General features: G+C 36.2%; 1 protein-coding gene across 2 annotated transcripts; it reads right to left on the bottom strand.

The window, feature by feature from the left end:
- Positions 1–8,081: 8,081 nt before the first annotated feature.
- LOC134534951 (HCLS1-associated protein X-1-like) lies at positions 8,082–22,933 on the bottom strand. Of its 2 annotated transcripts, none has more exons than XM_063373701.1 (7): positions 22,768–22,933; positions 20,870–20,959; positions 17,232–17,395; positions 16,671–16,836; positions 13,062–13,188; positions 11,743–11,893; positions 8,082–8,555 (listed from the first exon to the last, which is right to left on the bottom strand). In XM_063373701.1, exons 1-7 carry the CDS (start codon positions 22,833–22,835, stop codon positions 8,455–8,457), a joined length of 867 nt encoding a protein of 288 aa, XP_063229771.1. In that variant the 5' UTR covers positions 22,836–22,933; the 3' UTR covers positions 8,082–8,454. The 2 variants fall into 2 exon arrangements, with proteins under 2 accessions (XP_063229771.1, XP_063229770.1); XM_063373700.1 differs by having other exon boundaries at positions 22,762–22,933.
- Positions 22,934–24,924: the final 1,991 nt, after the last annotated feature.

Here is a 24,924-nt window from a genome sequence, read left to right on the forward strand (position 1 = left end):
GGTGCCTGCGCCTCACGCTATCAAAAAACCCCACGGGGAATTAGTTCATCGCCCACGCGGGGCGGCACTGCGCCATACGCGAGAATAAGTTTACTGACGATTCATCAACTGGCACGTGCGACGGTCACGGACGTGATATCCCGCCGGATTCCGCCGTGCCCGTACCCAGCATATCGTGGCCCTCGCCACCACGCGGAGTAGCCGCCATTGTGTGACCACCTGAGTGGGACACCCGGACCTGGTCCGAACCCAGGACTAGCCCTAGTGACTTTAGTGTATCGTTTCTGTGTTAGTAACTTTGTGTAACCCGCCGTAGGCGTACTTCATATCTCGCCCCGCCCAGACTTTCTCGGGCGCACAACCAGGCTTGCCGCTCACCTGAGCATTCATCTCGCCTCTCGCCGGGTAACTACCCCTCTTAATGTACTACCCGCCGGGCCACTGAGCGACCGTAACAAGTACCGCCAAGAGAGGGTGGTGTAGGTGGAGCATAGGTCGACGATGAAGCGGCCAGTCGCGTGAGAGTGTCAAGTGTAATGTGTGCGACAAAATAAACCAGTTAAAAGTACGTGTGTGTTTTTACTAATATGGCGTCCTGGGAGGCCATAACAGCCCCGGGAGCATAACAGCCGACGCGTCCCTGCCTGCAGCCACGAGGCCAGGAACCCCGCCCTTGAGATCAAAATTAATCAAAACATTTCTAATTCACGTAAATTCAAATCAGGCAGCGGGGACGGCGTCAAAGTATTGTGAAATAGTGAAGTGTTTTATTCGTCGAAGTATAATTTGTCATGTTAGAGTTTAATTGTGACCGCCGCACGGTATTGTGCTACCCAATGTACTAACGAATCAGTCCCTGGGACACGTCTAGGAATCACGTAGAGTCGCCGGAGATACGGGCCTACGTGCCAACAGCCCAGTATAATAAGTATCGTGTAATAGTGAAGTGTTTTGTTCGTCAAGGTATAAATTGTCATGTTAGAGTTTATTTTGTGATCGCCGCATGGTGTGCAATAGTACGTCCTTCACGCGCAGTAAAATCTTGAGCCGCCACTGAGGAAGTGGGCTGCGCGTGTGACTATTCGATTCGGGACAACCGTTACGGCCAGAACGGGCAGCACTATGTATAGGGCTGTGCCGTATTAAATTCGTCAAGTATCCACCAGTAACTTTGTGTTCTTCTTCAGGCATCTCGAGTGGCCATAACAGCTCGGGGGGCCCTACTGCGTTAACCCCTACCTTTAGCCACAAGGCCGAATCCTCCCTGAGATCTCGAACCCAAACAAAAATCACATAAAAATCATAGGAGGTAGCGGGGACGGCGTCAACATAAATCTACAATAAAAAATTAATTACAATATAATGACGACGTTAGGGCCGTTCCCGTGGTTCGGAGTCGCTGCCCAGCTGCTCCGGTAGAGAGGGTACGTGCCACGTGGCAAGGGAACTACCCTAACTTAGGTGGAATAAAAGAGTTTTGACGTTAAGGTGTGTTTAATGCACACGTCACACTGTACATGGGCTGTCACGGCTCCCCTCTGTGACAGTCCATCAGGGCGAGGCCCGGCTCCACGCACCTTGAGCGCGACACGACACTACCAGTGACCTGACTGGCGGTGACACGACAGTGACGCGACTGACAGTGGCGTGGATGACGGTGACGTGACTGGCAGTGACGCGATTGACGATGACAGGAAAGACTGACGTAACTGCCGACGCGAACGACGGTGACGTGACTCCCGGTGACGTGATTGACGGTGACGTAACTGACGACGCGAACGACTGACGGTGACGTGACCTTCGCGACCGCGCTCTCTCATGCCACTTCGGCGACTGACTCCACCCACGCTCCGCGACGTCTCAGCGGCCTCCCCCCTTGCCGCGTGCACATGAATCTCCCCTCTTTCCTTCGTGTGCGAGTGCGTGGAGCCACATGGTCACAGGCGGGGAGACGCGACTCAGTCGCCCGGGAAACACATTTTATCCGTTTTGAACTCAACACAATATCAACACAACAAGACAAATAGATATTCACACCCTTACATAATTACATAAACAAAACCTGTTACACTTTTGCGCACGGGCGCCGGCGCACACGCAAGCCTGAAGCAGCGACGGGCAATAATGGCCTCAGCGAGCCGGAGGAGCACTTGGGACGACGTCAATAATATAAACAAAATATATACAAAAACGTAAAACAAAAATATATTTACAATAAAATAAGATGTCAAATCCTGTAAAGAAATAACACGTCGCTCATCACCTACACTTGCGTCGCTCTAAACACGCAACAGATGGCGCTGGCGAGGCATAACGGCCTGAAGGAGCCGGGCAGACACTTGGGTCGACGTCAATCTATCATCTCTATCCAAAATTGAATTACATCACTGGATAGCTAAGGATCAAAGAATTCGTTACACTAAGGGAGGACGTAGACACATCGCGAATGCCCGGTTTGTTTGTTTGCCTGGGAGGGGGAGGGGAAGCGCCGTCATTTTGAGGTCAGTTTGCTGTTTTTAGAGATTTTCATTTAGTATAACTTTTGACTCGGAGAAACCACGACGTTCGTTTGAGTTTCAGTCGTCAGCTATTGTTAAAATCTCTCGATTGCATACATAAAACATTAGTATAAAATAGTTACAGTGATTATATCTATTGTTAAAATATAAGAAAAAAAATTACATATTGTCGGCGTATACATGACTTCTTATTGTTCAAACATGATTATAACATTCATAAAATAGTGTATTTTATATTTTGTATCGAAAAAAATACCTGTTTCGTACACGTATTCACGTACAACACACGGCTCACACCCCATTTTTTGACCTCACTCCAATCTGCTACCAATTCTTGCAACTCTTCTACACCTAAGGAACACGAGAGATGGTGAGTAAAACAAAACTACAGTTGTCAACATTGAAATTGCTGGTCTATAGAATCTCTTTTTTGTACCTTTTCTATGTATTTTTATCATTAGTTGCATTTAAACTTTAACGTTTTGAAAGTATTTTAATCTGTTTTAGAAATAAATAGGAAATTTTTTTTGTTTGCTAATAAAGCAGAAATAAATGTTTTGTTAGTCAATGAAATGTGAAAGGATTTATTTTTCAAAGCGTGATGACTTTGCGACCAAACGATGGTTTATTGTTGTGTTCCTTTTTGTAAAAGCGGTTCTTGTACAGTAGTGTCTGATATTTCATTTCATCAGTTTCCATCAAATCCTGATTTGTGTAGAAAATGGCTTAGAAACATTTCCCGAAAGGGAAATTCAAATAGTGTTACTGGTGAATGGCAGCCTTCATTGAGATCAGTTGTTTGTAGTCTTCATTTTAGAAATGAATGTTTTAGTATTTCAACAAAAAACAGGAGACTGCTTCCGAATTCCGCGCCTACTATTTTTCCTGGGTCTCCGTCATTTATACAAGAAATTATTCAAGATAAACATAATCGTCCTGAAAAGAATATGTGGAATAATTCAGTTTCAAAATTAAGTAGTAATAACACAGAAAAACCTGAATCAAAAAACTCATCTGAAACGGAAAGTAAAAGTACAACTAGCCGTTACATGTCCATTCAAGTAGACTTACAAAATGTACATAAACATGCAAAGAGAACATATGACAAAACATTTTCACAAACAAGTAGTAGCAATTTAGAACCATTATATAATTCAAAAGATACATCAGTGAGTAAAAACATAACCAATCATCCAATGTCTATTCAAGTAGATGTACAAGTTGCACGTAAACATTCTAAAAAAGAAATGTCTGTACGTTCACATCCACACATGGATATAAATAACACAGAACGCTCGTATTCAAAAGATACATCAGTGACTTCAGATTTAAGTAGCCATTTTATGTCTAGTCAAGAAGACAGCAGTCAAAAATTGTTGCAGTCACAGCAAGTATTAAAGAAATATTCATCTAATTTCTTGTGCAAGAAGATGGAAATAATAACTTACTTACAAGAACAAAATAAGGAGCTTTTAAAGATTTTGAAATGAAAAGTTTTAAATGATGGAATTTATTTATAATTGGAGAATGCTAAAGAATCAAACTGTTTGCAAGTTAATTTTTCATTGGAGCAGTGTTGTGAATTTGGAAAGGAGGAATTGCAATATTCTGAGTATGTTTTAGAAATATTTACAGTAGAAAACATGTTTATAAAATCACTTGTGTGACATAGTGTTGGTACTTTTAGCAAGTGTATGTACAGTTGTATTAATTCATCAAGAGTTCGGAGTCATTCATTGGGTAATGTGCACTTTGTGCACATGCAAAGCCTGTTGTAAGTTTGCATCAGGAGCGGTCATTTCTCCTTGCTTATTCATCAAGCAGTTCTGCAGCATGTAAATGGTGACAATCATACAGCTCACTTTCAGATCGGGATGTCATGACTCCCCATTTCGGTTGTTCATTGGCTCTTTTCATATTGACTGCCAACCCCTGAAAGTCTAATTCTTATTGCCTATGACCACCAGCCATTCCTAAGAGACTTTTCATCTGATTGGCTTTGTCAACCAACCAGCATTTGACCCTCGTTCGCCAACCATAGGACTACTTTTTCTTTTATTGGCTGTTGCTACGACCAATTGTCTACTTGCCTCCCGATTGGCCATCATCAGGTGCCAGTAGTGACTTTTGGAGATTTTGGCTCGTTGCTCGACAAGAATGGCTAGTAGACATCCCGAAAAGCAAACCAACCGCTTGTCCAATGGCAGCGTCTCTACTATTATTGCCTCCACGATGCCACTGACCAGCAGCCGGCAGAAGCTTTTTTGGCGTCAGCTCAGACACAGAATCAGATCACGATGATGCAGCCAGTCGGACCTGAAAGCGGACCAATGAAGCACCAATCCCGCCTCAGGCGCCATTTGCCCAATTCTTTTAATTGTCAACTAGCTTTTACACCTGAACCTTCATCCCTGGCGTCCCTTTTTCATTCAGTCCATCCAGACTATTTCCCGTGCTTCATCTCCAACTTCTCTCGCTCTGTCCTCACTTTCCTGCAGGGCACTTTCCCTAGGGCCGCACCGCCCTATCTCTTTCACTTACCATAGTGCTCCTCAGTGAAAGTGCTTCTGATTTAGTGTCATTAAATAATCACGTGAGATGAAATTCATAGTTGTTTCGCTGTCCTCGTGTTTTCCTAGCAACTTATTTCCATGATCATCATCCCTAATTTCTTACTAAACCAACCAATGTTAAGTCCCATGTTGTGTCTTTCTTAATTTATATCTAATTTTAATTTTACCACTGTACAAATTTTTTTTTAACAGCTTTCGAATTATGGACAAAAGGTGATAGTCACTGATTGAACTAAAAACAATCCATTAAAGTATAAGAAACCGTAAGGTTTGGCTTGAGTACTAAACTGGAAGCGAAATGAAGCATGTATCAAGTAATGGTTACTGAAAAAAGGTCCATTAAACTGAATACATCTACCTATATGAATGAAATAAATTGACCTGTGGACTCGCAAGCAAAGGTGATGATGTCACAAACAGACTTCTCTTGTTTTATTTCTAGAGGATTTTCAGCAGATGTATAAGATTCCATTTCTTTTGCAAGAAATTCAGTAGACTATAGCTGTACAGTAAAACATAGCAAGAAATCAAAATCTTTGAAAGAAACAAAAGCTTTAGTGTGTTATCTGTAGAGATAAGATTTTGGATTTTCTTTAGTTCAAGTTTGTTTTTAAAATAAAGGATTTTGGTAGTATTATTTTTATGAAAGCTGTTTGACAATACTTACTCCACCAAAATAGTGGTAAAATTTATGTGCTGCATTTTTGCGATAAAATAATTTCTAATTAATTGGTCTATAACAGATACATTCAGAATAATAAAAATAAATTAGCAAACATTTGTGGTTTTAAAGTGATTCAATAGTACATGCACAATAAAACAACTTAATTTTTCTAATCCATGCACGTTGGTAAAAATTTTTGTCTGGAAATAATGAAATTCCTTGAATTTCAAACATTAAAAGATCGCCTATTTTTACGATTTGAATTAAGTTTTGGTTAAATGCTACTTATTTCTTCATATAACTTGCATTTCAATGTTATGCTTTTTTTTGACATGATTCACGGTGTTATTTGGGTTTTATCGCAATTCACCATATAATCTTGTCCCTAGTTATGGGTATTACAGGTCACATAGGACTGGTCATGAAAGTCCTAAAATAAACAGTAAATAAAATTAAATTTTAATTTAACAGCCTACTAGTATGTAACTCTTGCACTATCATACATTTCTTGTTTATTTATTTTTGGGTGCTTCACTTCATTTTATAGTTGCACATAAATATTTGGAGACTGTTTACTTATCCACGTGGAAATTATATCAGATATGGTTTCAAGTTTGTAATTTAAAAAAATTGACATGTTCATGCGAATAGTAGGTCTAATTTGTATTGATTCCTTGTGTATTTTCTATACAATTAATGATGCTGATATTAAAAAGTTGTTTGATAAATTTATCTAAAGGTCTTGAAAAGCCCTTTAATGGTTTGTAGAGACAATGATTTTGAATGGTAACACATAATTCTTGAGTGAGTTTGACAATGTATGATGATTATTTACGTAGGGACACTTGGAAATGATCAGTGATAAAACATCATCTGGACAAAGCACTGTTGTTAGAGCAGAAAATAAAGGTAAATGTTTGACATATTTACCAATTCTGTTGCGATAACCTTTGTTTATGGCAACAAGCAACTACCAAATGTATACGGTACACTGCTGTGTTGTATAGCTATGGTGATTTTTTTTTTAAAGCTCATCTGAACAAATGTAATTAAACCGAGTTTGAGTGTGTGTTGAGTTTTAAGTGTGTCTGTACACGCATATATATGTACAAACACATAGCTTACACTTGTTCATTCCAACTGGAAGTAATTTTGTAACTTTATCTCTTAATCAGTTCTGATTACACTTAACATGTCAGCAATGTATGTTTTTCAACACCTGCCACCTGGCAGAGGAAGAAATAGCAGGAACATCCTTTAATGTGCCTTGCTATACACTTTCAGCTGACTGAAATATGAGTTATGACTTGTTACTTAAATAAGCCATTCTTCATCTGTACAATCATGTTAACAGCCTATTACGTAGATTGTAACTCTTGCACCATCATACATTTCTTATAGTTTTGACAGTGTAAAGAAATGTGTAGTTTTTTAAGCAAAATGTATTGTTTTGATCATAGTGGTATGGTTTGCTTGAACTGAGAAAATATGTTTGTTGTTGCTATTTAAATTTGTAACTAGTAAAATATATAATTTTGCACAAATTTGGCTTCTGTGTTTGACTATGCTGTATATTGAGTTTATTTTGTGCTCAATGTGTGTGACATAATTTGCCTGGTTAACTGCACTACTGATATTTAAATACGTATATTAATTAGGTACACACTTTTGTACACTTTGAAAGTCACAACCCGTCAAGTTCCCATTTATACACTTAGTTTTATTGTGTACTTTGTGTGTTATTCCATACAGTACATAAATGTGATGTGGTGATGAAAAGAAAAATAATTCTCTTAAAAATAGCATTTATAAAAAAAAACTTTGAATTTAAGCAGGGCTATGAAGCAATGTAAGAAGTGTTACAAATATATAAATAATATTTTTGAATATTTCTGTGAGAACGGTATGGCTTCATAAAAGTGTCCGCTGAGAACATATTCTACACGCATGGCAAACAAAGATGGTTACTACACAATAGACATATTTCTTTGTTGAAAGATTCTTTTGATGGGCGGCCAATCGGCCATTGCTGGTCTACATAAGAGTTAATCTTTAAGATATTCCTTGCACTAAATATGAACATCCTGTAGTCCCAAAAAAATTATCATTGATTTTGAATTTTAAACTTGGGATTCATCTTGTTAAATACACTTTATTAACTCTTTTTGATTTGGCATACTGTAGTAAAAAGAACCACTTTCCACAACTAACAAGTTTTATAGAACTTATGGGTTGTTATGCAATATTTTCTCATACTGGGTGGTCCAGAATAACCTGGCAAACTCAGTTGGAGACATAACCATAATAGAGAAAAACAGAACTGAAAACATTACAACATGTTTAATAGGTAATAAATACAGTATATACATATATCATAGCCAATACATAAATCCATGCTTAAATTTGTTTCAAGGACTTAATAGTCCCATGGTCGCACAATTATCTGAAGAAATTAAAACTTCTAAGGTACAATATTTATATAGCTTACAGGACTGCACTAAACTAAAAGTTTTGTAACCAACTTTCGTCAATCATCACGGCCCACAACTGGACTTTGCATGCTCAAATTTATGGGATGGGATGGAAAAGAAAAAAAGAAGAAAAAAAAGTTTTTCCACAGCCAACATTAAACAACTTTTGTTAACACGAAAGCAAAGGGAAATAAAATCTTGGTTTGTAAATGTAATGAACGAGTGATTCACTTAAACAGCTTGTCGAATGGGAACCAAGTAGATGAAGTTGACTCCGATCCTGGGGCACTACCGCCGTGCCAATTCTTCTCAAAATCATTCAGGTTGTCTGAAACAAATCCACAACAATCTTAACATTATTAGAAATATTTTTGTTTTATATAAAATACTGATGATGAAACTTTCAATTGAGAGTGCCAATGATGAGGTTGTAAATTAAGAACTTATTAAAAAAAATCATCTCCTTTCCACGATCTCAGAATACAATAAAGCAGCTGACCAAGTTCAGGGATCAGAAGACAGAAGCTCACGAGCCACATGCGACTCTTTTCGTAAGATTTTATGGCTCTACAACTCAATGTGTAGCGTTTAGGCCCGCTAAATTTGAACTGCGCGCGTCATCGCGGGCCTCCGGCACTCCGCTCCCCTCATCCTTCTCCCTCCTTTTCCCCCACTCCTAGTGTTTGTTCAATTTGTACTCGTTCCCCCACCCTTTCAATGTGCGCATGCGCGCGCTGCGGCGCGAGTTTATAAATTCAGCTGCGGCCATGTTAAGGGCCTTCTTCTACTGGTTGACTTTGTCAGGCTTGGTTGTCAGCAGTAGCTGACCTGTTGTTCAGTCCAGTCCAGTCATAGCCAGGTTCTGGTCTCCCTCCAACCCTAATAGGCCCCCACCTATTACAAATGCACTGCCACAGCACACACACTCACACACAGCTTGGAAGAGTACGAAAGAGAGAAAATAAATCTGACATCACACCATAAGTGGACGTCTGCTAAACAAATGCCTAAAATAAGGTACATCACATTTTTTGATATGTGGAATAGTCTTTCTGAACCTAAGACACAAGAAAGAAAAAAAACAAGCATTTGCTATTATAACAATCTTTGGCTCTATCTATTCATGTGAACAAACATTCTCTTCAACGAATCAAATAAAAGAACAAATTAAGATAAAAATTAACATACGACAACTTATAATAAAGCTTAAAATAGAAAATGAGCAGTTACTTGCCAGACATAGCTAAGCTTTAGAAATTGATGCAAGGTTACCATTCCAACTAAGTAGTAAATTTCACAAACCTAGGTGCTTTTTTTATTTTTATAATTAGTTAAAATAATCTAGGTTTTCTTGTTTTATCAGTAGAGCTCTACTAATGTCTACCATATTTTTTTATTTACGTATTTGTTTCCTAAGTAGCCTTTATTTTTAAGACTTTATGTTGAATTTGTGAATTTTTTTTTTTGATTTTATATCTTTTTTTTTAATCTTAAAAATTCACGTAGACACAGAGAAAATAGATGTTGTGGCTCTAAACATTTGGAGAATCTGTTTACTTAATAATTGACTTATCTCACTCGACCTCTGACCTAGTCGAACAAAAAATGCAAGCAATTGTCACTGTTACATACTAAAAGCAGCCATTATAATCATACCATTAATCAACCTAATTAGGGTGGCTACACAAATCTGTAAAAAAAAATTCCTAACTTTTCCATGACAAAGTCAAATCGAATATTAAAAAGAGCTTCAATTGATTCACTTAGTCAAAGCTTCGCAAAGGCCTACTATTTTGCAATTTTCTGAAAGAAAGACAATTCAAATTCAGCCTACACCGTCCCAATAGCTGTACTAGTTCAAATAGAACCTAACACATGCAATTTTACAGTGTGTGTCACTATACACTAAAATATCATCTTGGGAGAAAAAAAAATTGTTGAAAGTCTGGGTGATGGCATACTGGAGCATGACATTTCCCTTTCAAATTACTATTACTGAAGAATTTCCATGACTTTCCAGAATGTGAAACCCTGGTAAAGTTCTGAACCACCACTCAAGATCTGAAAAAGAAAGGCTATTTTTTCTTAAAAGTGGTACTTTTTTTTTTTACTTAATTTTCAACAAAGAGAAGTTATTTTATTTTATGTGCAATTTTATTTGGTGGCTTAGAATTAAAATAATAATAATAATTTGAAAATGTCTTATGTTTCTGTATTTAATACTTAAGGTGCAAGAAAAATTCTAATCAATATTAAATTTAGTCATAAAGAAAAGCATAATGAGCACTTTAACATTGGTTGGTTTTGCGGTATTTCTGAGAGATATTTTGGTGCCACTTGCATATTTAAGAATGATTCATTTAGCCTCTTTTAACACAGAGAGTGGAAAACGTTAAAAAAAAATGGAGATTTTCCACTGCAGTACACAAGCCATCGTTCAGAAAGCAAACAAAAAAATAAAAGTGAAGAAAGGAAATGGTGAAAGGAAGTGTGAGGGACCTGCTCTACATATTAGCACTCTCTCTCCCTCTCACAAATTCCACAAGCATTATACTGTCTTCATCACTCATCCCTGTGCCTGTTCAAGTGGCAGTCAAAAGTGGCACAAGTGATGCAGTTTAGAGGCAGAGCACGTAGTTTTACCAATTGAGGTCTTCCCGTACTTTACAGCCCATTAGAGTGTAAGGTATATACTTCAGAGAGTTGGAACAGAAGTACCTAGTTCAAAACACTGGAACGGCAGGTCATGCATGCATAGATTTGCCAGTAAAACTGCAAAACCGCTAGGGACAAAAAATTAAGCAAAGATATTTTTTTTCCGTACATTAATTTGCAAAAAAATTTTATTTAATGCAATTTTTTCTCTATGATGCACTGGTTTTGAGGAGAAATTGTGAAAATGTAAATAAAATGAGAGAGTCTTTTTAAGTGTTAGTGCAAAAAATAAATTAAAAATTAGAAAATAGTATTTCAACTTCAAAGCTTTGCAGTGCTTACATAACTAGGTACCTGAAAAATTTGTAAAACAAAAAATATACATGAGATGAAAATTTATTTTTTCGTAAAATGTGACAAAGGTTTTTCAGTTTTCACAGATGCAAGTTCAATCATCACTATTTAAATGTTTAGGGTGAATATATTGCACTAATTTAGAAATGTAGCGCGAAAGTCAACATGTTATATTAAAATTATAACAGAGTTTTTTTACTAATCAAAATTAAGTCAAATAAGCACTGCCCACTACTTTACCTAGCACTGGTACCTGACAAAACAGAATTGCTTTTTTAATTGATGAATATAAAAAAACTAAGATACTTTTTTTGGTAACAAAATATAAATATTTTAACAGTTTGAAACCCACAAATTGCTCCTGACAAGAACATGCACTGCTTACTATGAAATGTGATATTGCTTAAAGAACACAGAAATCCAAACCCCCCCCTCTCCCCCCAACAAATATTGTGAGAATGACAATGTGCTCATAGATGATGATTTAAATAAAAAAAATAATTGACCTTTATCCACGTTTATGAGTCTCTCAGTGCGTGTTTGGATTCCGTTGCTGTCCGTTGTAGTTGTAACAGAATACGTCTTATCACCGATTCTTCGTGTAATGGTTTCTTCCTTCCCATTGCCATTATCGATAGTTCTACGTTCCTCTACACCCTGCAAAAAAACACGGAAACTCGCACTTAACACCAAAATGAATAATTAAATATTCATTTTAGATTGGATTTTGAATACTTACCATGAGATAAATATTTTTTTTGCATTTGAAATGTACTGGAGCTGTTGAAATATAACATTTGAGCAACGATCAACAGTGAGGTTAAGAGTCATTATTGTATAATATAAATGGGAGCATCCCAGTTTCAATATATTTACAAGCCCACAATAACAATGCAGAGATCATATCAACAAGTGCACGGTGAATAGCAAACTCCTGAAGTACTGACTGGGAGACGGATTTATATTCCGAAATTTTTGACAAGCTGAACAAGGCAAGTACATAAAAAGCTTTTCAAAAATGTACAATAATATCCCTGTAATTTCTACGGCATACTTCATTGAATGAGTATTTGTAACCATGTATGTACAATTATTAGTTAAAATACAAAATTTAAAACTGTTAATAAAAAACGTTGCAAGAAAAAATTGGCGCCATTCTTATCATTCCAATTCAACACTCATTTTCGAGAATGATACAATATTTGCATTCAAATTCAATAAAAAAAAATCTGCACAGGCCTTATTCAATAACCTTTTTGGATTATACATAGTTACAACTTAGGTAATGCATGCTGAGTTAGTTAAAAAAAAAAATTATAATATTTTTATTGGTAAAAAACAAAAAAACAAGTTTACCATTGTTACTCACCATACGCACCACAGTGAAACCCTCTTAAACTAAATTTCCTACATAATAAGTTTAAATAGGTAATCAGCACGACCTACAATACCTATAATTAGAGACCTGCAAAATTCGCGGTTTCGATGGCCTTCAGGATAGACTGCACATACCCCTTTACACTCGGGCAAAAAACGCAAGTTCATTGGCTGCCGACTTGTAAGTCGTCTCAGCTTATTTGTCTGATTCGATCCTTCTTTGGTTGAGGGTTTATAACTGGTTGAGATTCGTCCAGATGAACAGTAAGCCAATAGCAAAATTATCTAAGAGGTATGTGTGTTTGACTTCTAGCCTATCACCGAATGAATCCGCGAATTTTACAGGTCTATACCTATAATTATAGCCTTTTAATGAGTGTTCCCTGTTAAATGTTGCTGAGAAACTTCTGAAACAGGGTTTTACTGCAAACCTGAGCACGCTACTCACTCCGTCAGGCCTGGTGGTGCTGAAGGTGATGATGCTGCGGTACCGCCCGGACTTGTGCCCGCCGGGCTGTGGGTCCGAAGAACCTGGCAGGCTCTCTATTATGGGGCCCAGTTCACCGTTCTTGATCCTACGCCACCCACGACAACACATCAAGAAAATGTAGCCCATGAAAATTTACGAAACTTATATCAAATGAAAACAAAAAAAAAAAATGCTCTTCTGGAAATAATTCTGGCAATGTGGGGAAGATTGATTTAAGATGGTTTTTTTTTTTTTGGAAATATGTCACTGTTTGTTACACTACACATCGTTGCGGTGTCCAGAATATCTGTTCGGTATAATCATCAGGTACGTCTGTTCGTTGTTGTGTTGTCGAAGTTCCTCCTTGTTCATTTTAGGTAGATTTCAATGAAATAATACTTGTTGTAGCCATAACGATGGTGCGACTTCCGGAAAAATTTTCACATAGTTTTTTGTTTCCTGGTCCGTTACCCCCAAAAGCATTGTCAACTAAAAAGTTTATATATACATTTATATATCTATATAGATATACATCACAATATTGTGAACACGATAATTGTCACATTTTATCTCAAATTACTTCCAAACTGATACATAAAATCAAGTAGTGGAAAATCTCGGTCTAGTTCGATAATGGGCAATGTCCGACCTTTTTGGTAGAAATGGAGGTTTTTTAAAAACAGAAAAATCACTAACTCCTAAAATATGGAAAATATCACATCCATTTTAATTATAACGTGTAGGAGTGATACCAAAGTAAAAAGTCTGAATAAGTATTTGATATGACCAACCATAACTGCAAGGGGTTGGGAGAGAAAAAAAAAAAAAAAAACAAGGGTTGGAGGACAAAAAGTCATAACTCTCTTTATAGGCACAACATCAAATTCGTGCAATTTTTATTAATTTTATAATTTTTATCCAAAACTTTTGTCTGAAACAATTTTTGATCATACAAACCATTATTGCAAGGAGTGGAAATAACAAGGGTAGAAAAACAAAAATCATTACTTTTTTTTAAAGTTTTGATTTTATTTCCTTTACAATTTATTTTAAAATGACTAAATTTTATCTAAAACCTTTGGATGGCACTATTTTTTAATACTGTAAAAAAGGGTTGAAATTAAAAAAAACTTTTTTAGTATCAAATTCATCTGAATTAATTTTATTTATTTATTTATTTAAATTTGTTACATTATTAACTATCTTAATATTACCTAAAACCTTTGTCCAAAAAAATGTATACAACCACGTATTAGTGCAAGGGATGAAATATAGTGTTTAAAGATCAAAAATACTTGCATGACTACCTGACTAGGCATGCGTATTATGAAATTTGTTAAGACATTCAATGCTGGTTGCATTAAGATAAACTTTCAAATTATTTTTGCTGCATTGAATATGAAAAACATTAAATCAGTTAATTTTTTTAAAATATTAACAAACATATAAGATGTTATGTCTGCTTAAAAAAATCTCAAAATCCATCTACGCCTGTAGACCATGCCAAAAGGGATTTTTTGTCTCTGTCTTAATTTACTCTTCTTTAACTGTTTCATCATCAGAATTTTCTGTGCAGCCTATGATTTAAAATTTTCAAATTGGCTGATTTGGGCTTGTTTTCTGTGTATTAGCATATTAATTTTTTTCGTTTATTACCGAGGTTTCTTAAAACATACAGTGTAAATAGCAAAGGTGTATGTCCAAAAAAAACATCTTAAATAAAATGCTCTTGCATTTGTACTACAAATTTAGTAAGTCTGTGAGATACTGCAATTGAGTTTATTCTTAGTCTATTTTGGTGAGGATAGCACACACACAAACATTGCATTGGACTTTCTTTAAGATATGATTATTAATAAATTTATGTTTTGTTTGAGATTCCAGATGTAGAACTTAATTTGTGCAACATAAATTACCTAATAGGTCTGGAATGAAAATTTGTAAGTATGACGTTAGTTTTAAGTTGTCTATATTTTATAAAGGAAATCATACCGTGTTTTCTCGCATAATTTTCGCACATTTTATTCTAAAATCAAGTTTGAAAAGTAGGGGTGCGACGATTATGCAGTAAAAATTTTTTTTGTTAGGTAAAGTTATTCATAAAAACAAAATATGTTCATGCAAAGTATGTTTATTTAAAAAAAGGTGGAGTATACAAGAGCACGCCAAACAACTTATATTAATAATTCATTAAACAAAAACCTTTCTTCAACTTTAAATAGAAAAACCAAAGCTCTAATGCGAACGCAAGCCACTTGAATCTGACGTGAACTAACATGTCGTAGTACACACTTGCCACGAAAGAATGCGGGCCATCAAATGTAGTTAACTCGGCACTCGACAGAGTGTGCGCTGCATGCAATCGGCGAGATATCGATATTCGACTACGTGCGCGCGCTCTATACGGGAAGCAACATAACCAAACTTGAATGATGCGCTGGCTACATTTTAATAAGTGGTACGCCGCTGCAACGCAGACGATCAGATAAAGGAAATAACGTTTAAAGAGTATTTAAAAGAAAATTTACACGTCAACAAACTTCGTATTTCCGTTAAATAAATATGTAAAAGGTATGACCGAATTAAATTTTACATTCTACTTTAAAATACATCGTTTTTACGAAAAAGATACCTACACCAGTACACCGCGGAGGCAGACGATCAGATAAAGGAAATAACGTTTAAAAACGTCTTTAAAAGAAAATTTACTCGTCGGACAACTTCGTATTTCCGTTAATTAAATAAGTAAGTGGTAATGACCAAATAAATATTAGATTTCTACTTTAAAATACATCGTTTTATACTGAAAAGATACCTACACAAAGCGCTCAGGATCTACTAGCGAGGCCAAAAACATCATGCGAGTTTACGCGAGAAGTTTTTTTATCCGAATTATGATGGCCTAAAATAAAGGTGCGACGATTATGCGAGTGCGACGATTATGCAATAAAAGAGGGTAATCATGAACGTACTTAAGATGTACATATATTTTGGTCAGTCCACACAAAACTCTAGTGCCCAATAAACTGTTTGTCACTGGCCAGAGGTTTCCCTAAACTAACTAATATAAAGCCAGTCCGATCGCACAAGATGGATGATTATAAAGATGTCAGAAGCCCAGCTTGACGGTGAAATTAAAGTCCTCACCTACCTGGTCACAAACAAAGCATGCAGAGCATCAGGAAAAACCTCAAGATCTGAAAATTGTTTGAGACGAGACATACGACTAGTGTCTGTTTATAAAATACATTCAAGCATACAGTGCGGGTGGATGAGTGGTTGTGTTTCCATACTGTGTTTCACAACTGTATTTTTTTTATGAGTGAAAATGGGTAAAACTCGTGTTTTCAGAATAATTTCCAGGCAAGAACTCTTGGTACAGATTCTTGAAAGCACTTAAGGGTCTTGCATTATTCCTTTATCTTCACTTCTCCGCCATATGATGTTGTGGTTACCGCAGAACTGATAGTTACCCTCGCCTCGGAGGTGATAACCGCGCCGGCGGCACCAGCGAGCGTCGCTCCAATCACCCCGCCTCACCAACACAGATACACCCTTGTTCGGACGCGGCAGAGAGAGCGACGGTACCTGTCGTCCAGGTCCGAGTCTCGCCTGTCCCGGCGTGCGCGCAGACCTGGCCGCGCGTCGTACCCTGGTTTCAGGTAGAGGTCTCGCAGCGACCTGCCTGCCCCGGGCTTGCCCCCCTCCACGTCGCTGCCTTCTGGGGCGAAGGGAGGTGGCAGCGCCGGCATCCCTGCGACCACAACACGGAACACACACACACACAATAATTCCCACGCTGCCTCGAGTCTGATGTAGAACAGAGTAATTCATAATGTCAAACTGCTGTGGTTTTAAACAGGTGGTCCAAGGGACCTGTGTACGCTGTAAGTCTAGTCCAACGGATTAATTATTTAATTGAAAAAGTAAAAAAAAAAGTTTATATCCTATGAATGAAGGAACTTACTTGATGGATAACTTTGTCATAATTTTTTGTAACTGAATATTCTTCCATCATTTAAAAAAAAATTGAAAAAATTGGCTAGCTGGTACTTTGGAAACTATAAGAGACTAGTAACCAGTTTATGAACATCACATTATAAACACGTAGGAGTGATAAATTAAATGCACCAATTAAAAACCACTCACCAAACATAGGATCGTCGTGACCAAACATTGATCCCTCTTGCGAGAAAATGGGCGAGCCATCCAGTCCTTGAAACATTTTCAACATTTCATTCATCTGGTGTTCAAAGAATCTATGAATTTCAACAGGATTGCTGAACACTCTGAAGCCAAAGGGTGCAGGAGCCCTGTAAAAAAATGAACATTATCAATCAAAAAAGTTTAACATAATTTGAACTTTTTTTTAGCTTGTCATTCACATATAGGTATGCTTCACCTACTAAAATTCTTTTTTTTTTTTTGGGTAATTTTTATTTTCAGAACACAATTCCTTTGTTAGAATTTATTTCTATTCATTTAGTGAACATGTGTTAAATTCTTGACAGGAGATGGACCTATAAAACGTAATAACCATTTAAACATAAATGCGCTGTCTGACATGTACCTACATACTATGAAAATAGCAGGTGTCAATAAGTGTTAATTTCATTTCTCAAAGGATGAAGCAAAGGTGTTCTAAAATGCAGAGTACAAAGTTTAAAACCTTACTTTGGCAGTTGCGTGGGAAGAAAGAAAGAAAAGAAAAAAAGAAAAAAGGTACAGTTTTTAACTTATCTATTTCACTAACGTAAAAATCCATAGTGATAAAAGCTTTAACGTTTTCTTCAAAAGTGTAATACTCATTAAGGCAATTACGGCAGTTACTTACATCATATAAATAAATTGCAGAAAATGTTATCAGCTAATTTTCTCTTAATAAACACTCTGAGGGCCGTTATATAAATATGCACCAATATATTATAATAGCACGACTATTATGATAAATTGCTTTATGTAAAATAACAATACAAAAATTATAAAATAATACCATATAAATATATGTACGCACCATACTCATTACATATGCTATAAATGCAATTACAATTATTTTTCTTCCCAAAATTTTAAAGTCTATAAAAAGCAATGTCCTGCTGAGGCCAAATTTGTAAAAACCAAAACTAATCCGCACAAAAAGGTTCACAGGTAGCACGCAGTTGTAACAGCTGTTACGCGGGCCATTCTTCCAGTCAAGTAAGGCTCGGTGTTGACATCGCTGAAAATGTGTGTTACAAAAATATGTCAGCTGACAAACTAAATAACCAACAGCAAAGTTCGTAATTGAAAATGTTTACATTGCAACATGCAACTGCAGAATATTTTATGCACGCCAAAGAACCAGTGTCTAACCGAACTTCAAATATTTCAGGTTCATAATGGACACGGGCACACTAGTCACTGTCACAAAAAACAGTACTTAACAAGTGCTAAAATCCACAACCAGTATTTCTTCCACAAATCGTTCTGCTCAAACAAAATTTTATCTTCAAGGCATGAAAACGTACTACAGGTCGGAGCTTTACCTTGACAGTTCTCGTAGTGTAGCAGTGTGCACACCCTGCATGCCAGACCGGGTGTGGGGTCTCTAAGGGTTTAAGACTGCCCCTTGCACAGAAACCGTCTTACCTCACAGACTAGCTAGAGCTCCAATCCCTTTGTTTTAAGAATATTCCAAATTTCATCCTGCTAAGCACCCAAGGAGAACTAAATATAAAGAGGATAGTTTTCAACCACTATTTCAACTTGGAAGCTATTGAAAAGCAGTGAAATCAACTACAAAACTATATCTCGTGCAGTCACGTAATAAAACTATAATACATATGAGTACAACAATGAAACTGTAAGAATTCTAGCTACATTATGGCTGGATTACTAACTCAACACATTTAAATATAATAGAACAACATTAGACGTGAGCACAATAATAAATGCAAAAATAAATCAAACAAGTAAAATCAATCATGCAAGCGTTCTAAAAGCTTACAATGGAATGTAAAACATGTTAATAGTTATAGAGGGCTGAAAATTTATCCCAGGTACATTCCTCGAATGAATGTTGTTCAAATACTACTCCCATAATATGAAATTAGAGGCTGAATTTAGAGCAAAATGAAGTGAAAATTTTTTTTTGGAGCGAGGTGGTGCAATGCTCACTAAACTAGTTTTGCAGAGTTTCAACACATGCTAGCTGATATTTAACACATTAGCTGATTTTTAAAACCCACTTACCACATTTCAGTTAAAAGGAACATATAAATATACAACTCACACTACAATGTACTATGTATTTAAAATTAGAACAACCAATATAAAGAGGAAATTAAAAAATCACGGTAAATCTGTATTGTACGGATTAGCGCCAAAAAAAATCGTACAAATATGAAATAACTTTCATTATATGCTATCTTACGTCCTCTTTTCAGAACCGCCTGCGGAGATTAAAAATTCCAATTACTTTTGGAGATATCGAATTTTTTAATATTCATTTTTTGGCGATTTTTTTAAAAAAAATTTTAAAAATCCGAAAATACCTTTATTCTGTGCTCTTTAACTTCCTCTTTTCATTAAACCCGGCGGAGATCAGAAATTCCAAATACTTTAGGAGATATGGAATTTTTTAATTTTCGTGATGTGCACTGATGCGACGTATAACGGGAAGCCTACGATTCACACATCCTTCTGGACATACCCGAATACTCACGTTGGCAAGCCTTCTTTTCTTAAAATTAGCAAGAAGTAATTAAAAATACTTTAAAACACTGTGGATGGTTGGTTATATTAGGTAAGTATAGCTACATTAAAAAAACTGTAAAATCATTTTATGGTTGCTTAGCAAATAACTTTTTAATATGTAGCTACCCAGCGCTAGAAAACCGTTTACATGATTTCACAGTATTTTTAATGTAGCTATCCTAACCAAATCAACTATCCACAATGTTTTGAAGTATTTATAATGTAGCTAACATAACCTAATTGACCATTAGTTTTCATGAGTTGCATATTTATTTACAATAAACAAAAAAAAAAAAAAACCGAAGATTCACGATCGGGCGTTTGCCTCTCGTCTGTTGATAGAAGGCTTGCCAACGTGAGTATTCGGGTATGTCCAGAAGGATGAGTGAATCGTAGGCTTCCCGCGTTCCACCATTGTTGCTTGTTTACAAGTATGATTTTTTTTTTTTCGCGACGTAGTTGAACGACTACATCACGTAAAAAGAAAATTACGTGAGTTCCTACTGTTCATCCTTTTTCCCGGTTTGTTAGGTCAGGTCAGCTACATTATAAATACTTTAAAAGTAAACAACCATTAAAATTAATTTTATTATTTTTAATGTCCGTTCAGTTTCAAAGTATTTATACTGTAGCTGACCTGACCTAATCTACCTTTGTCCCGTTTTGTTAGGTCAGGTCAGTTACATTATAAATACTTAAAACTATACAAGTAAAATTAATTAATATTATTTTTAATTTCCGTTTATTTTGAAGTATTTATCATGTAACTAACCTTACCTAATGGAAAATTTCTGTTATTTAGGCATTCACGCACACACGGCAAAATATAAAATGGCGTCTGTTGAATGATTACATAGGGCTTGTATTGCAAAATAAGAACGGCGATATCTCCAAAAGTAATTGGAATTTTTAATCTCCGCAGGCGGTTTTGAAAAGAGGACGTAAAAGAGCATATAATGAAAGTTATTTCATATTTGTACGATTTTTTTTGGCGCTAATCCGTACAATACAGATTTACCAAAATCACAACAATATTTACAAAATTATTTTACCTGTAGTCTAAACCGTCGTCATCATCTTCGTCGTCGTCTTCCCACGGTTTACGAAATTTATTCACAGGCTCATTGTCATTTAAATTCCCTCTAAAAAAACACAAAAACAATTATGAAAAAGAAAAAAAAAGTTGTTAAAAAACAAAGTTACATTTAAATAAAAATATACTACATTTTAATAAGTAACTTGTGATTTTTGACCAGCCACTACTTACCTACCTAACACAAGTCTTTTTCAAGGAGTAATAGAATACAATACAGTTATAAATTATTTTCAAAGTAAATGCATCTTGCACTTCTGTTACTGCAATAACTCAGAAAATACTGACACAAACAGTAAAGATAATTGCACAGATATGGAAAGAGGCCCTAAGTGATGGTGATTATAAACGCCTCCAAAAACACTTGGTAAACATCTCTGAGCTCACGAATGAGTTATGCCTCAGTTGGGTTTAACCCTCAACCTTTCCCTACATGTGCATAATGCCTGAGAAGAAAAATAGCTTCTTTAATAAATAATTTATACATATGAACAATCGTAAACCAAATGAACCAAAAACATAAAGTGCCCACCCCATGGTGCAACCCATGCTAGAGCATTCTTTGCTGGGATTCTAAAGCATCAATATCCAAGAAGAAGAAGAATTTCCAGAACAAAGAAAGAAAGGTAAGGGTAGGATATGTAACAGAGAAGTTTAATTAGATGTCAACAGTTATTAAAGACTTGAGACGGGAGACAAATGGGAATATCAGGTAGACACAACTGGGAATGAGAAGGAAGGGATCTGATACTGTATAAATGTAGGACAGCTAATTCCTAAGTGGTTTAGACAATGAGAAGAACAAGGTGAGAGAAAATCAATCATAGAAATGATGGTCATGAGAGGAATGAATTATAAATAGATGTGTTAATGCAGATGAAGAATGTTGGATAGGTATGTCAAACAACGTGAAACAAAAATAAATTGCAGATTGCTTTTCATTAGGAGCAAGTCCAACTGCATCGGCCAGCTGTTCCGTTTGTCAGTATAGACGTTCCAAGCCCCTTGTTAATGTACACTGTCTCCAAATTTGTTTGATGTGTATACACTTAAATACAAGTCCATCACTAAGGGCGCGGTTACACGGGACCCTGAACTACTTCAGGTGAACATGTTTAAGTAAACACGTTTACAAAAGCGAAAGTGTACGGTTACACGGTAGTTGCTGAAAAATGTGTTCAGCTCTAAAACCGATTGTCTACTGTCAACGAATGACTGTGCTGTTGATCTTCTCTATTTTGTATCCAGAAAACGCGGGATTTTCTCACTTGTTTATACAGTATTATCAGCAGAAATGGAATGTGTTTTCATATTGCTCAATACTTTTTTACAAATCTGGAATTCAAACAACATGCACAGTAAAAAATTTTAAACTTATTTTTTTATTATTGTTTGAGCGAGAGTTTTAAGTTTTAAGATAATCAAGGTCAGGATCAATTTAAAAAAAGTATACCTGTTGATTTTATTTTTGTTGCATTCGGTAAAATATTACTCTAAATTCTGCCAGGAACACTTTCCATCTTGAATTTCTGGAAAGGACTGTTTATATTCTAAACAGCCAATCAGAGGCTAATGTAGAAGATATGTCGATCTGAACTACTTTGCCAACCTGTTTAAGTTAAATGGGAAATGGCTTCGAACGAAACATGTTCAGACTGTGTGTAACCGCACTCAACAGCTGAACATGTTCACCTGAAGTAGTTCAGGGTCCCGTGTAACCGCGCCCTAAATTTTTCTGTAAAACTTCGTTCAATTATAATTTATGGGGCACCATACGGAGCCGGCCTACTTAATATTATATTATTTGTATAGGCCAATAACTTAAAAGTTATATTTTCAAATAACATTTACAAAAACCTGTTAAACTGTTGATCTTGATGATCCGGAAACCCAAAAAACCTTTTCATGAAGTTATACAAGCTCATCTTTGATAATATTAACCACACAACACACACTAATGACAAAATGATGCAATACTCGATAATTTTTTTTCTTACTTTGTTTTATTTTATTACCATAGATTAGAAACATGTAGAAAAGATGGAAACCGTGGAGTTTGGAAATCATACACGCTAGATAGTGCTGAGGTAGTTTTCTTGATCTCGCACCTTATTTTAGATCAGTTTTTTGTCGGCTTATATTAGATTTTAGTTCTGTTTAATAATTTTACAAGAGCGCGAAAGTAAATATGTATTAGAAATAGCAGTGCTTTAATGACTGTATTGAATGATGATGGAATTTACGTGTCAAAAGTTACTAAAGAATCTGCTATTAATTATTTTGATTGTTTATATGGTGATATTTACGCCAATGAATCAAAAGATGTAAGTAACATCGTTTGGAGAACACATTCCCATAAGGACATTGCGAAATACCTCGGTGTTCAGATGGATCGCAAACTACGGTGGAGGACCTATATAGAATCAGATATACCTATATAGACTCCAGCCATACAAAATAATTACAACTGCATATAACTAGGGGAAAAAAACACAAGAGTCTAGCGGCAGCGATGCTACCTTCCTGCAACTGGCTGCAAATGCCGATCCTCTCCGAAGTTGGCCGATCGGGAGCGCCTACCCCCTGGATTTTTTTTTATTTTTACGCGCGCGTTTTTTCTCTCCAGTATAAAAATGCCACATAGACTGTTTAGTGGATGGTTGGTTATATTAGGTAAGTATAGCCACATTAAAAATACTGTAAAATCATTTTATGGTTGCTTAGCAAATAACTTTTTAATATGTAGCTATCCAGCGCTAGGAAACCGTTTACATGATTTCCAAGTATCTTTAATGTAACTATCCTAACCAAATCAACCGTCCACAAAGTTTTAAAGTATTTATAATGTAGCTAACCTAACCTACTTAATTGACCATTAGTTATCATGGCCTTACCTGAAAATTACAATTTAATTAATAAATTTACTTTTATTTGCATTCATTATTCCAATATATTTATTACTTTTGAAATTATACGTGCTCGTATTTATTTTTACAAGTACAAAAATTTTTTCGCACTTGCTGGGATTCTAACCGTCAACCTTATGATTAGATGATAGCGCCGCTGAGCGCTCAGTCACGAGGCTATATTCGACAAATGAAAGTTTCAGATTACATATGATCGTGACGCCGGCCCCGGAACGAGCCAGTTGCCAGTTACCAGTTGCAGGAAGGTAGCATTGCTGCCGCTAGACTCTTCTAAAAAAACATACATTCCAAATTGCCAACATACCCCTATCGTAAATGGGCTAATGCTGTAGGATTAGGCACTGCCGCTAGAATACACTGTGTAACGTGTCTCCCGTTTTTTCGACGACTTTTCCATATTGTCCTACTACAATATTGGCTCTGTGTTCTTATTTATAACTATCTTAATGGCTGCTATTTCGTTGATTGAGCGGCATGCTCCCAGGCAACATCATGGTGGTTGAAACAGGGTTTTCTCATAATTTTCTCGTCAAACTGTCAACAAAATCTATGTCAGCTTCTTTGATCACCATCTGGGCCGAATGGGCTACGACTCCAACCCACCTATGTAGGAATGCACAACACTGAGGTGGCACTGGGCAGCTTTCACCTTAATCACAATTTCTTGATCGTAGATGTCTGCTATGCTTTCACTACACAGGAAGGCTGCATCATGACCATTATACTAAATATGTTCTTAAAACTCGTTTCAAGAGTATTACTCAGTTGATGCAGTTTATTAATACATGCTTTCGAATAATTTTTTTTACAGCTTTTGCTGTCAAATTTAATGATTTGTTGGACCCTCATCGTTTATTGGCCTGCTCACTCTGATTAAGTGGTGATGATCCTAAATGGTCTAAAAAGTAATAGAGAAGTAGCCCCACTATACATCAATTTGTATATTTTATTACACTTCATAAGGTCAAAAATAAATAAATAGAAATCTGGATGTTTGGCCTGGAATCAAACCAGTGACCTTTGAAATGTTAGTCATGTTCACTAGTTCTTACTTTCATTTTTACAGTAGTTTATTTACCACAGATAT

This window comes from Bacillus rossius, chromosome 8 (genome assembly GCF_032445375.1).
Source record: "Bacillus rossius redtenbacheri isolate Brsri chromosome 8, Brsri_v3, whole genome shotgun sequence".
Taxonomy (NCBI): domain Eukaryota; kingdom Metazoa; phylum Arthropoda; class Insecta; order Phasmatodea; family Bacillidae; genus Bacillus; species Bacillus rossius.